Source organism: Aquila chrysaetos, chromosome 10, assembly GCF_900496995.4.
Source record: "Aquila chrysaetos chrysaetos chromosome 10, bAquChr1.4, whole genome shotgun sequence".
Classification (NCBI taxonomy): Eukaryota; Metazoa; Chordata; class Aves; order Accipitriformes; family Accipitridae; genus Aquila; species Aquila chrysaetos.
Window position 1 is genome coordinate 505,612 of NC_044013.1, and position 20,520 is coordinate 526,131.

At 43.7% G+C, this 20,520-nt stretch overlaps 2 protein-coding genes across 2 annotated transcripts; one reads left to right on the forward strand and one right to left on the reverse strand.

Moving 5' to 3' along the window:
• Positions 1 to 2,314: 2,314 nt before the first annotated feature.
• SERP1 (stress associated endoplasmic reticulum protein 1) lies at positions 2,315 to 4,442 on the reverse strand. The gene is made up of 3 exons (XM_030028324.2): positions 4,246 to 4,442; positions 4,079 to 4,154; positions 2,315 to 3,933 (listed from the first exon to the last, which is right to left on the reverse strand). The coding sequence occupies exons 1-3, from the start codon at positions 4,327 to 4,329 to the stop codon at positions 3,893 to 3,895; spliced, it is 201 nt and encodes a 66-aa protein (XP_029884184.1). The 5' UTR covers positions 4,330 to 4,442; the 3' UTR covers positions 2,315 to 3,892.
• A 115-nt stretch (positions 4,443 to 4,557) lies between these two features.
• EIF2A (eukaryotic translation initiation factor 2A) lies at positions 4,558 to 20,507 on the forward strand. The gene is given in 15 exon segments (XM_030028314.2): positions 4,558 to 4,673; positions 7,155 to 7,224; positions 7,552 to 7,626; positions 9,084 to 9,202; positions 10,372 to 10,471; positions 10,863 to 10,945; positions 12,293 to 12,366; positions 12,507 to 12,651; positions 13,554 to 13,670; positions 15,862 to 16,025; positions 16,027 to 16,434; positions 17,744 to 17,860; positions 18,763 to 18,891; positions 19,876 to 19,941; positions 20,024 to 20,507. Coding segments are annotated over 15 exon segments (1,761 nt in total). The 5' UTR covers positions 4,558 to 4,645; the 3' UTR covers positions 20,090 to 20,507.
• Positions 20,508 to 20,520: the final 13 nt, after the last annotated feature.

Sequence of the window (20,520 nt, forward strand, 5' to 3'; positions counted from 1 at the left end):
TATGTTTAAATGGAATTTCTCCTATTTGAGGGTATGCCTATCACTGCTTGTCCTGTCACTTGTCAGGTCCCCTGAGCCTCCTCTCCTCCAGACTCAGCCTCCCGGTATGTCAGATTGACATTGCAGCCCTGTGCTGGGCTCCAGTGCATCCCCACCTGTGTTGTACTGGGAGCCCAGCAGCAGTGAGTGCAGCGCTCCAGAAGTGCTCAGCAGTGCTGAGCAGAAGGGAAGGAGACCTTGACCCACTGGTCATGCTCTTTCCAACCCCAGGCCCTTCCACCAGTGACTGGCCTCCAGTGGGATTTCATACCACCGCTGGCAGTCCTGCGAGCCTAGCGGGTCAGCCAGAGCTCAGTCCTCACCGTCCACTTACCCAGCCCCTACTTCACCAGCTTGTCTGCAAAGCTGTGACGGGAGGCTGTGTCAAAAACCATGCCAAAGTAAAGGTAAGCAGCATCCACTGCTGTCCCACCCTCCGCCGAGCCGGTCATCTCCTGGCAGAAGGCTGGCAGGTTAATTGAGCTCTTTTTCCTGTTCATAAAACGATGACTGCTCCCAATCACCTTCTTGTCCTCCCTGTACCTGGAGGCGGTTTCCAGGAGGCTTTGCGCTCCATCGCCTTGGGGTGAGGAGAACCAGCCTGCAGTTTCCTAGCTCCTCCTCCTCATCCTTTGTGAGGACAGGCATAACTTTAGCTTTCTTCCAGTCCTCAGGAGTCTCTCCTGCAGGTGCATCCTGTTGGGTGCCATGGACTCAGGTACACCCAGTTTGTTTAAATGTTCCCTAACCTGAGCCTCATCCACCGATGGCTCGTCTTCCTTGCTACACAGCCACCAAAGAGCATCTGCCGCTCACAGGAGCCTAGAAACAAGGCAGGGTGTTATTCTCTTTCTTTTTTTTGTCTTTTCAAGTTGTGTCGTGTCACACACAGTTGGATCTTTCTAAGCACATAGAGCCTAATGGTCAAAGGAAATTTTGTAGTAGTTTCACATGCTCACGTCAAGTTGCTTTTCCAGCATCATGCAAAGCAGTTGTAAAATAAAGACCCACTGCCTGGAAGGAATAACCTAGGATATCAGCGTCCCCTCAACTGTCACCTTAGAGCGAACATCGCTCAAGGCAGTTTCTAAGGATAAGCTATGCGCACCTCAGATCTCAACGACCCACCTCTGACCACTGTTTCCTCTCCTTGTCCCAATAAACGACTGAGCTGCCCTTTACTGCCCTGGCTGCTGGGGCAGAGTCCCTTGTTGTGAGGACTATGAGAACACACCTGGAAGCAGAGACCCTCCCCAGGGCCTTTGGCCACCAGGCACACACAAAGCAGATGCCTCTCATTGTGTAGCTCCTACAGCACTTCGCTGTATCCCTCTTCTACCTGCATTTTCCCGATATTTAATACCACATTACCTGCAGAACAACCTCGTTCTTGTTTTGTCAGCTCATCACAAAAGCAGCTGTGAGCTACAGATCCTTCTTGTCCCTTGTGCAATTGCCTGGGTTTGGCTGTAACTACTCTTTCACCACTTTTCAATGTAGAACACCCCCAGAACACTTTGGTTTCAATCCAATGGTGCTTTTCAAGTGACATGATGTGCCAAACTGCAAATTATCTGACGGAGGCCATCGCTGGCCCCTGGTCTGTCAGACAAGGATTGCTGTTCACACTGCAATTACAACAAAAGCAGCTGCTGCACATCCCTTTATTCACATGTGACTAACAATGTGCTTCTGTTCTTCTGGGTCCAGCGATGCTAGGGGTAGAAAAAGCACGCTGAGCTACTTCATGGGCAAAGCACCGCAAACACCAGTGCATTCTGTATTTGCACCAAAGCAAGCAAATCTCCTACAAACTTGTTCTTCAAAGTTCAGTAAAAACCACCGGGCCCGCTCAGGTCACCTCAGCCCCTGGTGAGGCTGCGTAAGCGCTGTTGTTACTGTGCTGTGAAAGCCAATGTCTCCTGTAGAAGCGGGAACCGGTCAGACCACCCAGGCCTCTGCTGCGGCCCCAGGGACCAGAGAACAGACACCTGCCAGACCCCTATGGGGAGACAGGCCGGTCCCCAAGGGGAAGGGCAGCAGCACCGGGTCGCTTCCGCAGCTGGAGCCCCTGCAGCCGATGGCTCGGAGGCACCGCGGCGCTGGTGCCGGGTCACTGTCACGGCCCAGACCCCTGAACAGCCGAGCAGGGGGGTTGCCTGTGGCAAAGGGGCTCCTCTTGGGGAGGAAGCTAATTAAGCTGCAGTCAGGGTGAAGCGGCCTAGTTTCAACACCCAGTAAGGCACCGTTTTGCCAACCTCAAAACGAACACAACTCGCATTTGAAAAGAACTTTATTTAAAATCAGAGGTTATACATACTTCCTCCCACCACCGCCACTTACAAAATACGAGCGTCCGAGAACAAGGAATGCATGTTACCTTGTACGGCTCGATTCCAGGGCATGCTCTTGGCCGCGCTGGTTTACACCAGTCCCAATGATCTTGTATGGAAATATGACAACTCATACAAAAGATCTGCTCCTTCACGGCTAACAGGCATTTAATTAATCTCTACAGAAACTTTTTTCTATTACTTCTAGCGTAACCAGATTTTAAATTTGTCTTCTGCTAAGAAACCTGAAAAAAGGAATCCTCCTTTAGCAACAGTGTATAACAGCAGACCGATTTCAGACTGCCTCTGTTACCACCACAGACAGCAAGAGGCCAGCGCAAAGCCTGGGCCACCAGCAACAAAATATGATCAATAGCAGTATTTTCCACTGCAATCTCAAGTTACAGCCTTCTACAGACGTAAGGAGGGTTTTTTTTTTTTTTTTGCTTCAGCATCACTCAGAAGGAACTGTGATCATCCATAGGGAAGCAGTTAAGTACTGGATCCATCGTTAGATGAAATCGAGTTGAAAGCAGGATTTACCTTAAATAGGATTAAATATATATATTGCAAGACATACCACACTCTGCAGATGCTGCACATAAAAGCAGAACCGTGGGCAGGAGGGGCAGGGTCCCTGTGCCTGCACAAAAACATTCCCACACAACATCATAAAATTTAAAACTATCACCACTTGTTGAAAGTTGTCCAAGAAGTATTTACAGCACAGCCGCGGCCCACGGCCAGGAGAGGCTCGGTAAGCCAGCAGCTCTGGCCTGCGCCGCTCAGCAGTTGTGAAACTTCAGCATCGGGTTATGTCAGAAACAGCTGCTGCTCGGTCATGCCGGTTTCTAATTAAGCAACACCCACTAACTCTATACAAACAAGCGTTTAGTATTTATTGGGACAAGAGGTATAGGATAAAGTTTCCCGTCGTGATAAGCGTTTGAGCGCTAACGCACTGCCACATGCTGCAGTAAGACTACTCTACGCGTACAGAGAGGACGATGCACTCGGGTAAGCTATAGAACGCTGCACGGCCCAACTGCTTCACTAAGAGCATGCTTCGGGTTCGTACTCCAGCTGCTAAAAAGATCCTGGCTCCCGACTTTAAATAAAACCATTTCCAGCTATACAGAGACTTAAGCAGATCTCGAGACCGGCGTTTACAACAGATGTCAGTTATTCCGAAGTATCTACATCGCGTACAGTTTAACATATCTACAGAGAACATGACCGTATACTTCACTGGAATAAGCAGGTCCACGATTGTAGATCAACAGTGTAATTTTATTGCTTTATACACGGGGTGCTGTTCAAGGCACTGTGGCATGGGCTAGAAAACTCGGAATGACTCGTGAAGGGACCTGGAATGCGACACGGCCGATGCCGAGCACCCGCTCCTGGGCAGCCGCTGCGACGAACCGGGGCTGACGGGGCGCCGGCCGGGGGGGGACAGTTCATGGCAGCGCTGGGGGGTGGCGGGGGGCGCGGACGGGCCTCGCCCGGCACCGGGCCCCTCACATGCCCATCCGGATGCTCTGGATGATCTGGAAGATGGCTGCAAGAGAGCGGAGGAGGAGCGGGGAGTGGAGGGGAGCGCTCGCCGGGCAGCGCCCGCGGGGGCGGCGGGCTCTCCTCGGGGGCCCGAGCCGCCGGCGGGGGACCGGGAGGGACCGGGAGGGGACCGTGGCCCGCCCGCTCACCTGATCCGCAGACCACGAAGATGAACAGCGCCAGCAGCCAGGGCCCGACCGACGCCTTCTCCTCCGGGGCCGTCCTCTGCGGGCACAGCACCGCCGTCACCCCGGGCCCCCGCCCCGCCGCCCCCGCCGCCGCCCCCGGCCCCCGCCGCCCCCGGCCCCCCGCGCACCGAGGTCTTGGCGACGTTCCCGCGCTGCGTGATGTTCTTGCTGTGCTTCTCGTTGGCCATGCGGATGCGCTGCTTGGCCACCATGGTGCGACCGACCGACCGGCCGGCCCGGGCCGCCGCCGCCGCCGCCGCCGCCGCTGCGCTGCCTGGGGTCCGCGCGCCGCCCGCTGCCAGCGTCAGCACCGCGCGGCACCGCCCGCCGGAAACACGCGCACGGCCGGCGGGCGGGGCCCGCCTACCCGCCGCCAACCCGCGCGCCCGCCGGCGGCGGCACTTCCGGGGCAGCGGGCGGAAGCGGCCGCCCCGCGCGTCACCGTGACCGCCCCGCGCGACGTGGACGTCTCTGGGGCGGCCGCGCCGCCGCTCACCCGGAAGCGGAAGCTGAACGCGACGGGCCAAGATGGCGCCCCCCGCGCCGCTGCTGGCAGGTGCGGCGGGACCGGGCGGTGGCGGCGGGGCCGCAGGGGCCGGGCCTCGCCGGGCCGTGTTCTCGTCTCGCCGTGTTCTCGCCTCGCGGGCACGCCCGCGGGCGGCGGCAGCCGCGGGGGCCGGCAGGACACGGGGCCGGCGTAGCGGGGCCTCCCCAAACCGCTGAGCAGCCGGCGGGAGCTCGTAGCTGACTGAAGCGTCTTCGCTGCATTTTGCGGGCCGGTCGCCGCGTTCTGTGGAGTTCCTCTTGGGAGTCCTTCTTCCTTTTCTCTCTTTTCTGCTTTTTAAGTTGTCCCTAGCATCAGCGACGCGCATTTTTCCTTTCCTGTGTTTCTAAGCTTTAAACAGCGGCACCTTTGTCTTCGCTTGGGTGTATCGGGGGGCTGCAGTTGTTCGGGGTGGATTTTGGACGCCTTGCTACTGTCGATGATCTGTTGTAAATGTGGATCTTAACTTGGGAGTCTGACGGAGGACCTGGAGAACAGGTTTAAGGCAGGGGTGTGAAGCTCGTGGGTCATATTTAAAGTGCTGTTAAAATGTACCCTTGAGGTGTGTCGGGGGCATGGTGTGCCCCCAGTGAAGTACAGGGCTATAGAGCAAGTGGAGATTTGAAACCTATCAAAACAGCATTTTCTCCACTCTAATAAGTTATTCTTTAAAATGTTTTCTACTTGTTAATTTCTAAAGTGCTAAGAGAGAGGTGAAATAAGGTTACGTGGCAGTTAAAAGAGCAGCTCTGAAGGGCGGTGTAAGGATGTCTGGTCGCAGATGTTGCTGTTGTCTGGGCATTGCTGCATCTGCACGTGGATTCCATCGCGTGGTTCGTGTATGGACTGACCTGGCCGAGCGGGAGTGCTGCTGTGTTCTGCTGTCAGACCTGTCGTGCGCTGATGGCCCTAACGCTTCCTTGAAATAATACAGCTGCAGAACCTGCAGCTTGAGCTAGCACAGATCCTGCTTTCTTGAGTCATGTTTGACAGTAAAAAGTTGTCAACTCAGTAGGCATCTTTGGTGTCACAGGAAAATGCATAAAACACAGCTAACACCTACGTAACAATTGGCCATTTTGTGGTTTAACTTTGAATTTTGATATGCTTGTCATAGAATGACCTTAAAAAGTTGTGGTTTATTCACTATATAACAACTCCAACTGCATGGTTTTGCATGAATCTGTCTTTATTTCTTCTTTGTTTTGTAGTGCCATAAGCATGGCAATGTCCCTGAAAAGAATGAAATTTAAAACTCATTTTGTATTGGTATTTCTTTCATGCCTTCTGTTTTCCAAGTTGAACTCCAATGTTGGAACTAACAATAGGGAAAATCCTGTCTCATGTCAGCAAAAAAATCAGTCCAACAGAATCTTCCTCTGGCAAATGCTCTTCCTGTGTTTAAGCAGCTAATCCTTGCTTTGGGGAATATCTAGGCAGCCCTTTTGAGCTCCATTGTGCGGGACTCTCATGCAGCTCTTGCAGCGATGGAGAATTTTCAGCTTCTGCAGGTTAGGGTTCATGAAAGTGCCTCCTGCAGCAGGTTTGAGAGCTGAGGACCATTGGCCATTTTGGGATGAGCTGTTGTCCCACCCTCCTTCCTTATGCAGGTGCAGCTCTTTTGTAGTTTGAGGTCATCCTGCGAGCTGAAGCCAGGCTCTTGTTTTGTGGTAACCAGTGAGGGGGTGATGGGCAATGGGCTCAAACTGGAAGTCAGGAAATTGCACTTAAATGTAAGGAAAACTATTTTTACTCTGAGACTGAACATGGGCGCAGGCTGCCCAGAGAGGCCGTAGGTCTCCATCCTTGGGGATGCTCGCCTCCTGGCCGGGCAGGGCCCCACAGCCTGGTGTCGCTGGCCCTGCCGGAGCAGGGGAAGGGTGGGGGTCCAGGGGTGCCCCCACCTCGGCCCCTCTGCCATGCACCTCGTTTGGCTTTGTCCCGCCCTGCCCTGTTGCCCTCGGCAGCGCTTCTGCTCCCTTCTTTGCACTGGCACCTGTGCTCCCGTAGCAGAGGGACGAACCGGTCCACCGACCCCATCGGGAAGGCTGCACGGGAAGGGCCGTGCCGGTCGAAGCAGGGAGCAGATTGCACGGCTGTGGGTCCGGGGAGGCTGGAACCGGCAGCAGTTGTCCCACTTCAGTCCTCGGCTCCGGAGAAGTGCTGGCTGGTTGCCGTTGCGTCTGTGGAGTTGTACGGCAAACTGACGCCTCAGTTGCCTGCGGGTTGTGTGTCAGAGCTGGTGCTGGAGCCGATAGCTCAGCTCAGCTCTGCCCCTGTCCTGTGTTTTAATCCCACGGCTACTTTGGATGAAGCCAGGTGTCTCGGCACCTGTTTCATTCTGAGTTTCCTTTACAACCTCTCTCTCCTTTACTCTAAAATGCAAGCAGGGGAAAAGCACGTGCAGGTCTCAACATTCACAAATTAGAAAAAGCTTTTGCTTTGGACAATTTTCTGAGTTTGAAATGAGTAGTTCTTTGTTTACTCTTCCAGTGAGAGGATCCGAAGGGCTCTATATGGTGAATGGGCCACCTAGTTTCACAGAGAGCACAGCATTTCAAAGGTACTGTTATTATCACTATTTTTGATCTTTTGCGCAAAAGAAATAATTTTCTAGAAAGCAAAGGTAGACTCTAGAATTAAAAATGTATAAACATAAGTGAATTTTCTCCTACTGTCAGTAGTTCAGAAAATTGATGGTTTTATGCTTGCCTTGACTTCTCATTGCCCAGGTAATAATCATTGAACAATTGCAGAGTAGATCACACTGTTACAAAGCGCCACTCGGGAGCGCAGCAGGAAAATTGGTGTGTTGATTTTTATTTTTGTTAAAAATACCTTAACTTACGCAGTATGTTTGAATACTAATGTGCGTTTCTTATTTCTTTAGGGACTCTGGAAAAAATTGCAAAGCTGTTGCTTTTAGCAAGGATGGTTCCCTCTTTGCCTGGTGCAATGGAGAAAAGTTGGTGCATTTCATGATATTAATCATATAGTTTGTATTAAATAAACTGGATCAGTTATGCCCCATTTACTCTTGTCTGTGTAAAGGCTATTGCTATTAATGCAAGTGTTTGCATACATGCTTTAAATGCAGTTTATTTTTGTGTTATTGGCACTAGTGGCTTTGTTTCCTGAATATCAGGTGAAATATTTACTGGTTTTTCTCATGTTTATAATGCACCCATTCCCTTGGAATCTGGATACGCTTTATTTGGGTTTTTTGTTCATAGTTCCCAGTATGATAGTACGTGGTTTTCTGAGATTAATCTATTAGTAAAGGTCACAGAAAATTAAGAGTCTATGCACCTTATGTACAAACATCACAAGGTTTCCTTTTTTTATAGACCAGGTGCATTATAGAGTTCACTAGACATCATCCTTTACATAAGAGTGCATCATGGGGTTGCTGCTGTAAAGAGGTGATAAGGCTTCTTCTGAAATGATGGTATTCTTACAGGTTAAAAAAAATCTGCAAAAGTATTTAGTAATACTATTTAACCACTTCTTTTGAAGTAGGTAGCTTAGATGTAGGATTTGTAACTTCTGCTGTTGCTTCTGGTTTTCCAAAATGTTCAGACTTCATTTTTCATTAAAAACTTTATTTTTGTCAATTGGAAAGGTCCATTTCCAGAAAATGTTTGTGGGGAAAAATGTTTTTCAAACAACCAGATTGTATATCCAGGTACCCATATATATTCCGAATGGCAAATCTTTCCAGTCCTGCCATGCCTCTGTTTTGGGGGCTGTCCATCTTCCTTCATTTTTTGAGGGGGAGCAGTGAATGAGATGGTGAGGAACAGGCTCCTAATGCAGCTTCTGAGAACAGCAGTGGTTTGGATGCATCTTGATGTGATCTTTTTTGTTACTTTGGATTCCGTATGTGGCAAATCGTTAATACACAGTGTTCAGAGGTGCCACTTGACCTTGTTTGTTCGGCTGTCTGACCTGTGCTTTTTATTGTCCGTGTCTCCCTGCATCCCCCAACCTCAAAAAGCCCACATCTTACGAGTTGTATCCTTATAGATAGAAGACCTTTAAAAATACATGGGTAAATGTGTGTTTTAATTAAGTTAGAATCTTTCTGTTGGCTGTTGCTCAACTTCAGCACTGTGGGAGTGTAGATGGACTCTGTATGGTTAGAGTATTTCTTGTCTCTTGTTCAGACTTTAAATGTTGCAGATAAAAATAAGTTATATGTTTTGACCAGTGCTTTCACTTCTGTTATGCTTGGGTATCTGGTTTTAAAATGTGTTCTTGCAAAAATGTAGTAAAAGCAGGAGGGGAAAAATGCTCTTCTAATTTTGTTACCTTGGCCAAATTTGGGACAGATCCAGAAGAGTCAAATACATGAAAAGTTGCCTTGGCTATTAATTAACTGTTCTAAGCATGTTTTATTGAAATGGCATCTTTTGGTTCCAGAGTAAATATTGTTAATGTCACCAATGCTCAGTTACTGCGTTCCTTTGATCTTCCAAAGGCAGTTTGCCTTGAATTTTCACCAAAGAATAATATTCTGGCAACATGGCAGGCCTATACAGGTGAGTATTTTTCCAGCTGTAAAAGTACACGGGGTAACTGCATACTTTAATTCGGTTTGCAGGCTTTCCAGTACTCGATTTGTCATTGTAGCATGTTTATTGGCTAAATAAGCAGTATAGAAAGTGTACAGAAAACTATTTGGGTAATCAAGTATATAGTGGAGGAGGGAGGGATGCCATCTTCTGAAAGCATCTGGTATCGACCGTTCCTACAAACACTAAATCAGAGCGCATGTACTAACAATTACTTTATTAAGTAAATCGCGTGTTTCTAAAAATTGCTAACTGATCTTAGTGCAAAGAGTGTGTTATGAATATAAACTGATTGAACAGCATATATTCCTATACAGACCAGGAAAATTGTAAGCTGCGTCAGAGTAGTCATGTCCTCCACTGGGCATAGCTGACTTGAGTGTTCTCCATCGTCCAGAGGGCTTTGTTCTCTCCTCTGCCTCTCTGTGGAGTTTATATTCCTGATTTAGACAGCCTCCGTCTCATCCAAGTTGTGTGTCTAAAGTAGACGATGTAAATGCTTCCTTAGACAGAGCGAGCTGGCCATAAGCTGCAGCGTGTGGGAAGTGGTCTGGGACAGGTTGTAGGATAAGACAAGGCAGCACAAGTGACAGAACTGATGCCAGCTGTGGACTGTTAGAGAACTGTTAGGAGGTCTGTTCTGAATCATTGGTGGAAATAGGCAGGCTGTAGTATCCAGAGTGAGTAGAAGGGTACAGAGAGTTTAAAACCAGCAGAACCATTTTGTATGGCTTGCAGGTAGAGCTGTGACTGCTATGTGATGGACAAAATGCATTGCGTTCTTGTGAGAACAAAATGTAGGAGTGGAGAACATACCTTCATTGTTTGCCAAGAGGACAGCTTTTGATTTTGGTTAAAAAACACGCATTAAAAAAGCTGTGTTTAGTGTGGGTGGTTCTAGTCTTGTAACAGGGAGTAGAAACCCAATACTTCCAAATGTTAGTTCTTTCTGAAAGACTGTAGAAAGACTTATGTTCATAGGTAAAGCAATTAGCAGCCTAGGGTTTAGTTCCTCAGGGTAGGATGCTTCTTGTAAGAAGTTTATGCATGTTTGGTTGCTTCTGCAATCATGAGAGAGAACATCATCATGGTGAAGCAGATTTAATCCCCAGAGACTGCTACTGTTTTTGTTGCAGCTGCTAAAGATGGCACAGCGGCGGTGCCCAACCTACAACTTCATGATGTGAAAATTGGAAAATGTTTAAAATCTTTCATCCAGAAGAAGATGCAGAACTGGTAAATAACATTTCCAGCTGCTAATTGTTTGCAAAGAAATGTGGTTTCCAAAATCTGATCCAGGTAAATAGAGCTTTTAGAGTGGTGTTGGCTTTCAAAATACTGCCTGCTACTAGCTGAAAGCAAGTATCTGTGCTTGTAAGTATCTTTGTATGTAGTTATAATTGTTGTTTCTTAGTATAAATTCACTATCATTTTGCACCACAGAGAAAGCTGGGGAGACAATAATGAAGTCTAGTTGTATATTTTTTACTGTGCAGATGTCATTTGTCCATTTGAAACATGTATCATGCTTGAACTTGCTTGGCTTTAAAAATGGAAGAAAAAAAAATCCCAGGCTGCTAAAGATGAGCATCATTCAGTGTTTCTCATTTTTTTTATTTAAATGTAGGTGTCCTTGCTGGGCAGATGATGAAAGCATTTGTGCCAGGAATGTAAACAATGAAGTGCACTTCTTTGAAAACAACAACTTTGGTACGCAAGTATTTCTATATGTTTCATTGCGTTCTATATAGGGATCTTGTTTTGGGTGTTGGGTTTTTTTTTCCAAAGTTTTCCTCATTTGTTCTTTTGCTTGCTTTTTACTTTAAATATTGCCTACATTCTGTTTGAATTTGGAATTCAGAATCATTATGTTTTAATGAAGTTTGTGTTCGCTTTCTTGTTTACCTTTTGAGTGACTTATCTAGTATGAAGTGCATCTAATTTTTAATTAAAGAGGCCTGATTCTGTATTGTTTCTCATTTAATGAGATCCAGGAAATTGTCAATAGAGAACGTGATCTATGATTACTTCTTTGGGTTGTGTGTATTCTGTCAATGAGCTATTAAAAATGAAAATTTATGGCAAAAATGAAATTGTACAGCTAGAGCATTTTTTTTCAAGGAAATTTACTAGTGGTGGAATATTTGGAGTCAATAGAGGTTGAAAAGAGAAAGGGGAAGAAAAAGGCAGGGAGATAAAAATGAATTAGAACAAAAATTTAAAGGAATACAAGACAACTACTGGGGGGAGAACAGTGGTGTGGGTTTTTGGTGGTTTTTTTTGTTGGTTTGGTTTTGTTGGTTTTTGTGTTTGGTTTTTTTTTTTTTTTTTTTAAATATAAAGCTTGGTTCAAGAATTTATTCTGGGACCTAAAAATACAGCCTATGAGAGATGCAGTTTCCTGAGAATTAGCCCTACTGATGTTAACGCAGCTATACTAGGGTAGTATGGAATGTCTGTTCCAGCATGAGGTCTGCTGCTCAGTGCAGACTTCCTTGCTGGAATAAGGTTGTGGGTTGCTGCTGTTTGTTTACTTTTTAAAAGTGCATTTCCCATAAGTTGTTTGTGGAAAGGGGCAATGTTCAGCACAGAACAGGCCTTTATGAACACCTCCTATCAGGAAGAATCATCCAGTAAAGTTGCAAGGGGAGAACTCCAGCTCTCTGTAATGGTGTGTGTTACCTGGATGTGTGACTGATGCTGCTTCCTCTGAAGTCAGCACAGATAAGATGAAGAACTCTGTCCCTTGCTTAAAACATGAGCTGTGTTCACATGGGGTTCGGAAGTTTCCTTGCTGATTGAACTTCCAGATACTAAATACTGGATTTCAGACCTAGGCTCAGTTCAAGTTGGTTTTGTAAATAAAAATGTGTGATGAAATGGGAAGGTAATGGTTGTTTGCCTAGGGAAAAAAAAATCATTTATCATTATATATACTGTTCTTTATTATCCATGATACAGACTCATAAAAAGGTATAGTTAAGTAATCCAGGCTAAAATGGTTTGTCATTAACATCACATCTGTGGACTTTGTTTTGTTTTGGTTTTTTTTTGCAGCTACTATTGCAAATAAACTGCATTTGCAGAAGGTTAATGATTTTGTGTTGTCTCCAGGAGCACAGCCAACCAAGGTATTTCTGATGATGTTTCCATTTTTTTTCTTGGTTTTCTTCAAAAAATTACTGTAATTTTAGTACAGCATACTAGTAGTGAATAGACCCCATGCTACCAACAATATTGCCTGCAATAAAATCTCGTGGCTTTGTTTTAGGTGGCTGTGTATGTTCCAGGCAGTAAAGGCGCACCGTCATTTGTTAGACTCTATCAGTATCCCAACTTTGGTGGCCCTCAGTCTGCACTAGCCAATAAAAGTTTCTTTAAAGCTGACAAGGTGACAATGCTATGGAACAAAAAAGGTATAATAGCTCTATGTTTAAGTTTTTGTATTCCACCCATTTTGGATTTAATTACTTTGTTTACTGTGTGGGTTTTGCGTTTAGTTTGCATGTGCAGATAAATACTGAAGATAGCCATTAATGCCAGTGCAACGTTAAGGTTACAATTCTGAATACCCTGAACTACTCATAACTTTTCTGTGTTGAATTCCATGATTTTGTATATTGTAATTGAGAATATTCTACATGGTGGTAAATTTTGCAGTTGAATAACAAATTCAAATTTAATTTTGCATTCTGTGATGATAATGTACTTGGGACAGTAAACATGAGATTATACCAGAGCATAAACTGTTCTTAATCTGTAAAATTGTATATACCCAGGCATATCGCAACTGGGAAGACTTGGACAGTCCTCTGTGTGCTTTGCTATTTGTTAGCCATGAGCTGTTTCAGAATAATTTTGTAAAAACTGTTTTACTTCAACCCACGTTGTTTGGAATACAGGGAAAGTATTCTGTACATGTAGAAACCACATGTGGGCACACAGTTTTGGATAAAATAGATATACATACAAAAGCTGTTGATGAAACATTTCATTCAAGGACTGATCAGGTTGCTTGGTTTCTGCCTTAGATGGGTATCTTTTTTTTATGGCTGCAAAAGTATGTTCACTTTCTCGTAATTCAACGGTGGATGAATAGACTTAGCTTACCCTTTTCATTTGAGAAAGGAAGATACTCCTTCTGTTTGGGTTAACACTGAGGAGAAATTAAATTCAGAAGAGAATAACAGCACTGTTATGTAAGCAACTAATTAGAATTCATAATCGAACTAATTTCTCTTTGTTCATGGTAGTTTGTGAAATAGTTTATATAATTTGCAATAATTGTAGTAAAGTAACTGTGTGTCTGTTCTATTAGCCACTGCTGTGCTAGTAATAGCTAGTACAGAAGTTGATAAAACGGGTGCTTCGTACTACGGAGAGCAAACTCTGCACTACATTGCAACAAATGGAGAAAGTGCGGTCGTACAATTGCGTAAGTAGCTCTTGCTCTCAGGCATTTTTTTCAATGTATTACAGCTCTTGATAGTGGGAATTGCTGTTTCACCAGCTTTTGTTTAATGTATGAAGTGTTTTTTTGTTAATGTAATGAAGTAATCTTTAAAAAAAAAAAATCAAAGTACTATTAACAAAAAAAACCTTCACCAGACTTTTTTTTTTACTCTGGAGTAAAGCATTGGTGTGTGGGGTTTTTTTTTTTAGTAGCTGAATTATCTTGTCATCTTTGGTATACTTGTGTGCTCTCTGCCACTGACATTAAGATGACACTTTCAGTTAGTATATACAAATAATTTGCTTGGGAGGGTGTTCATCTGCACAGGAAGGGAATTGTGTATGTTTACTAAGGAAACGCCTGGACAACGAAGCCAGTTAGTGTCTGAGAATCCAAAATGGGCAGGAAGTTATGTTACCAAACAGAATAATCCTACCTGCACTTTTAGACGTGCTATTGATAGTGTTACTCAAGGAGCTGGGGCAGAGTGAGAACAATTTTTTGAAGCATATTGGAAAATAGAAGTCCTTTATTTTGTATTGTAAAATGGAAAGTGTTCTAAGACATAAAAATGACATGTTGGGGAGAGGCAAGTGGATGTGCTTAATTTCAGTGTCTTGTTTGAACTGGAAGTCCATTTGTTAATTTCCCCTATGTTGGTATTTTGTCATTATTTTCAGCTGTTGCTGTTTAACATAAACACCTGTCTTGTTTGGGGTTGTAGAGAGGCTAGTTTGTTGTGAGTATTTCAAAACACTGGGGATGGGGTGATGTAGACTATCTATGTCTAAGTGACCATAGAGAGACTGTGAATATGTTCTTTTCAATACTAGTGCTGACTGGGAGAACTTCCCCAGTTTGCCTTCAGTAGCAAAACTTGTGGGAGCAAGTGCCGTGCCCTGTTTCCCTTTGTTGCTAACTTCACTGGGGAAAAATAATCAGGATTATAACTCTGTATCTAGAACATCTCTGGGAACAGTTTCCTGGATTGAGAACACTAGTTGTTTAGTTACATGCTTATTAAAACCTTCTTTGCCCTTTGAAATTATTTATTTCCAACGCATCTTTATTTAACAGGAAGTTTATTGCTAATTTTCATTTAATTCAGCTATTCCTTTTCAAGGAACAAAACAAACTGATGTCTGTTTTGTAAAACTGTTTTTTCCAACAGAAGCAAGTGGTGGGCACTTAGAGTGAGTGGTGCCTCATTTCCTGTGGATTTGCATCATCTGGTTACTTTTGAGGTCCAGTTTTGAAGGTTTTTTCACACTGGCATTTGTAGAGGGTTTTTCATTTTTGACTGATACATGCTCATGCTGTAGCCTTTGCCTTAGCTGTTGAAGCCTGTATAAAGCTGCCCTCGTCTCTCCAGCTGCTTACTGTCATGAAACATGCAGAGACATAATTTTCTGTCAGACCTCTGTCTCTGCAGTTGGATTTGGTTAATGTCATCTGGAAAGTTTTTTAAAAGGGAAAACACACAGACAGTGTGATTGCACCAGCTAGTTTCTAAAGATAATGAGGCTTTAGAATAACAACAGGAATGAATGATTTAAATCAGTTTGATATTTTGGGCCAACGTCTGGATTTAAGGATTGTCAGTAATGCACTTAGCACTTATCTGAAATACAGGTGCAGATACCCAAATTATGAAAAGTTACAACAACCTATGGTTTTAATTTACCCCTGTACATTTTACATGAGTTTCCATCACTACTTCATCATTCTTCAGTATCTCCTAAAGTTCCAACCCCCAGAATAGAAAAAAAAAAGAGAAACTAGTATCCAGCTGATATAAAACTCCTGGTTTTGCAGGTTTCCAGTGGGACAGTTTGAGAAGGTCCTGAGAGATCATACTTGAATAACGAGGGGGAAAAAAAAAAGGAATTTTTTTACATGGAAAAAAATATGCTTACTGTTAAAGTGCTGATGCTGACCCTACAGAAGTAATTTGGCATGGCTGCAGTTATTGTTGCAAACCTTAACTAAAATTATCAGAAGATAAAATGTTGTTTCTACCTCTATTGTTAGCAGAATTCATTTTCACTGTCAATAACTAGATCACAGCATTTTGGCAAAGCGTGAAGTTAAGAATCACTATTCATTTTATTTTTGCTTACACTGAAAAGATACAGTCTCCTAACAACAGCTGCATATTTTCCTTTTCCTTTAGCAAAAAATGGTCCTATTTATGATGTTGTTTGGAACCCCAATTCTGTTGAGTTCTGTGCTGTCTATGGTTTTATGCCTGCCAAAGCAACGATTTTTAATCTGAAATGTGACCCCGTGTTTGATTTTGGAACCGGGCCTCGCAATGCTGCCTACTACAGCCCCCATGGGACACATCCTAGTGCTAGCAGGATTTGGAAATCTCAGGGGACAGATGGAAGTGTGGGACGTTAAAAACTACAAACTCATTTCCAAACCAGTAGCCTCGGATTCCACGTACTTTGCTTGGTGCCCTGACGGGGAGCATATTGTAACAGCCACATGTGCTCCCAGGCTACGAGTCAGTAATGGTTACAAGATATGGCACTACACTGGCTCTCTGTTACACAACTATGAAGTTCCATCAAATGAAGAAATGTGGCAAGTTTCCTGGCAGCCCTTCTTGGATGGAGTATTCCCAGCGAAAGCAGTAAAATACCAGGCAGTTCCAAGTGAATTGCCCAGTGCTGAGCCAAAGCCTGCTCAAGCGTATAGACCTCCAGCCCTGAGAAACAAACCTGTAACAAGTTCCAAGCTTGTAAGTAGACAGTTTCATATGTGAACTAACTAAATTGTTCTGTTTCCTTGCTTTGCCTGTCTGTATTTAATGAGACACATCAGAAGAGTAATCAGACTGACGGTAGTATTGTGGGGTTTTTGGGAGGTTTTCTTGATAATCCTCTTTGACACTTTGCTCACCGTTTGCAGGAATGTATGCTAGAAAACTGAAATTTCTTTGGTCCAAATACTCTCCTTTTACAAAGTCATTTGCAAAGTTTAAAAACGCTCTCTACAACATCCACTGGAATAATAAACAGCAAATTTGGTTTATGGTGAAATTGGATACTCTAGTTAAGATAGAAACCTCTGATTTGGGTGACCCGACTTACCAGTCTAAATCCAGCTAGACAGGTGGTTTGACTGTCCTCCTAACAGCTGCTTTTTTTTTTTTTTTTAAAGGTAAGTTCACTTGCTAGAAAGAGATTTGATTGTTAGCCAGTCAGCTGCAGTTTAAACAGGTTTCAGTATAGTGACCTACTTGTCTAATTAGTTTCTTTTCTGCAAATTTTCAAAGTAGGCTGAGTAGCAACTAACGACATTTAACAATTGCACCCTTGATGCGTAAGTCTTAGAAGAGCTTTGATTTTGAGCCTGGTGCTTTTGAAGGAAAGACTGCTGTTTGGCTTGTGAGGAATCTCATGCTCATGTCAGTTTTTGCAAATGATCAACAAGCAGAGGTAGTAGAGAAAAGATGCATTAAATAAAGTAATTGTTTACTTATATGGGCAAGAAATCTTGTCATGTGCATTAAAACAATCCAGCTCCTCAATTAAGAGTTACCTTTAAAAAAAACCCTTTTCACACACCCCCCCAAAGAAACCCCACCCCATCTCCCCTCCCAGCAACCTGTTTTTCCTTTCTTGTCACTAGGAGATTGAGTTTTAAAAGTTGTCAGCAAAAGCAAAATGCCAAGCTTCAGTAACTTTGCGCTGATTTATTCCTCTTTGATTTTATTCCCCCCGCCCCCCCCTCAGCCCCAGATAGAAAACATGATGACTATTTTATCAGAAGTCCATGAAATCTTTAGGACATACAGGATAGTCCCATCCAAACTTGAGAATGAATGAGTTTGAAACCCTTTTCACACTGTCTTCTGCTACTTGAAAGGGCACAAACTTTTTTTTTTCCTTTGTTTGTTTGTTTTTCTTTCTTCTTCCTTTATGGTTCATCTTGCATATGGTGTTGTCTTAAGTAGGTTTAGAGCATCACTGTTGGGTTTTTTGTACCAATGCGCTTGCCAACACGGAGTATTGGTTTTGTAACTGTTAATTTTCCATATGCTGCAGCATGAGGATGAGCCACCTCAGAATATGAAACCGCAGTCAGGAAGCGGTGATAAGCCACTCTCTAAAACAGCTCTCAAAAATCAAAGGAAGCACGAAGCAAAGAAAGCTGCTAAACAGGTACTGCAAAAGTAGTTCTTTCAAGGATAATGTTAATTAGTTTTAACAAATGGTGCTGATCAGTCTCAGGGCAGTGACTGTTAGTCCCACTGAGAGCCCTCCACACATCTTGCACATGTTAAGTTGTGGGGAGGGTGGCAGAGTTTCTAATCAGACTGAAGCAGGTACAAAAGGATGACTTAAAAATAACAGCTTTGGTTAGTTGCTGTGAATGGTAGCGGAAATCAGTGTTAAGACTAAGTAATCCTGACTTTTGACCTTCAGACAATCTGCACAGGTTTGGTTTTGGGTTTTTGGTTTTTTTTTTTTTTTTCAATGGTTGGTGAGAGGTAAGAACAGACTTGCTGCTTTGATGTGTCCCCCCTGGCAGGTCAGGGCTGAGGCATGTTATGAGGGCAGATCAAAGACAGCCTGTTCTGTTTTGCTTGCTGTTCTTTGGCTAGGTAGATAAAAATCAGCTTTTGGTATTAGCCTTCCAATTTCTACAAAATTCTGAAGCAATAATTTCTTTAAATAAGATTTTTTTTTTTTTTTAGTTTCTTACACTGGTTTTGAGCCCTTTTACTTCAGAGACAATGACCCACCAGGCCACTTTATAAAATATTTGTGTATGTGTTTGTCGTATCATCCTTACTGATGCTTCCCTATGCTATGTATGGTTGGTGTCTTGAGGAAGTAGAAATTAAACAAGATGCAGCATGTGAGTTGTTATAGATAACCCCTTTTTTGTGGAAAGCATATATATAGGTAATTCAATACATCAAAGCAAGTCACTTACAAATTTTGGAGTACACCGGCAAACTAGTGAAAGAAGAAATATTAAATGGATTCCTTAAAATGATTAAAGACATTTTTCAGTCCCTTTGCAATCAAGATAATGTGTTTATCTTATTTGTCTACAGGAGGCCAAAGCTGAAGCAAACCAGGAATCTACACAGTCCTCAGCATCACAGAATGCACCACGGAGTGCTGTGCCTACCTTTACATCAGGAGATCCTGAAGTTGACAAGAAGATAAAGAATTTAAAAAAGGTGAGGTGGTGTTTGTTGGGTGTGGGTTTTGTGTGGGTTTTTTTTTTTTTTTCCTAACAAGCAGCAGATTTCTCTAAGAGATGGTCTGTAAGATCTAGTCTGTTGTAAGGTTACTTGAGCTTAGAAGGGTAGCATTTACACAGATGGTAATTTCCTGAATTTGTAAACCAACTTCCTTTTGCTTTTCCATCTCCTAAAACAGTGGAGGTCATCCTTTGCCAGGACTCCTAAAGATCTTACCAGAGTAGTGTCTAGACAGGGTAGAAGCCGCTGACAGGTGCATGGAAGAGTATTCTAGTCTCCTGTGATGAATACTGCTGCATGTGCAGCCGCTGCTCAGAGCTGAGGGGTAGGGGTACAGCTTAAAGGTGTTTGTGCTTAGAAAGCAGCTGTGTGGGCTGCTGCTTTATTGGATCTTGGATCTGAGAAAATGCTATGTGGTTTTGGTTTCTTCCCTAACTTCTAAATGGTATGAGTGTGAAGTTTACTGCCAATCTTGGAAATTTTTGGATTAAATAATTTCAGAACGGAAGTTGTTTGGTTCAGGCTAGAGAATCTTTCCCATTTCTATGTAATCCATCAGGGCTTTTTTCTCTTGGCTGCCTTCTGTTCTTCATCATCTCTGTTTGGATTAATATTCCAGGCTTTCTGAGGAAAATGTGTGGTGAAGAGGGATATAGTGATAGTGGAGGAGTAATTTCTGAATTTGGATCCAGCCCTGCAGTGAGCTAATGTATGGTGTTTGTTTCAGAGACTAAGAAGTGCTTCTATTCTCTAGGTTTTGTTCTTGAAAGAAATGTCTTTTATTGGTGGGAAATTCTGGATTGAGCATCTGGAGATGCTTAAATGAAATGTGCCTTCCATATTGAGATCTGTGTCCTGGTAAATCAGGCAATTGCAAGGGCAGGAACTTCTAAGACTTTTTTCTACTCCTGGTTCACCAATATTTTTGTGTTACTGTGTTTTGTTTGTTTGTTTTTACAGAAACTGAAAGCAATTGAGCAGCTGAAGGAACAAGCAGCTGCTGGCAAACAGCTAGAGAAAAATCAGGTACTGTAAGATGTATGCAGTTAATTCTTGTTTCATTTTATAATAACCTAGCTCTGTGACATCTTGTGCTTTTTTGTTCTAGTTGGAGAAGATTCAGAAAGAAACTGCTCTCCTTCAGGAACTGGAAGACCTAGAACTGGGTCTTTAAAAACACTTCACGGAAATCCAGTGCAACGTTAACACAAAGTTCACAAAAAATATAATTTGTTATTAACTTGAACATAATAAAATGTTTCAGCAAATTACTGAGGATGCAAAAGTTCAGGGATTTGCTGTACACTTGCCTTTTAAAGAGCTTTCCTAAAGATCTGTGCACGTGTGGAACTGTAGGCAAGTAACGAGTATCACGTCAGCCAGTTCTGCTGCTGTTCAAACCAGAAACGTGCTGACATAAGCATATTGCCTAAAAACCAGCAGCAGCCTGTTGGTCTATCTCTTTTGTGTTTGGGTGTGAGGAAGGAAGGCGATGAGGTTTACCCGCTTGATAGCTTTATTGTATTTAAAAAGACAGGTGATCTATATGCAATACTGGGCTGTAGATAAAAATAAAGAGCATTTAATAAGAAGAAGTACTTCCCT

Excerpts from the sequence above, each read along its gene's own strand:
- SERP1 (XM_030028324.2), bottom strand. The coding sequence starts at position 4,329 with ATGGTGGCCAAGCAGCGCATCCGCATGGCCAACGAGAAGCACAGCAAG. Across the intron at positions 4,155-4,245 it reads GGAACGTCGCCAAGACCTCG|AGGACGGCCCCGGAGGAGAA; the intron begins GTGCGCGGGGGG and ends CTGTGCCCGCAG. Across the intron at positions 3,934-4,078 it reads CTTCGTGGTCTGCGGATCAG|CCATCTTCCAGATCATCCAG; the intron begins GTGAGCGGGCGG and ends GCTCTCTTGCAG.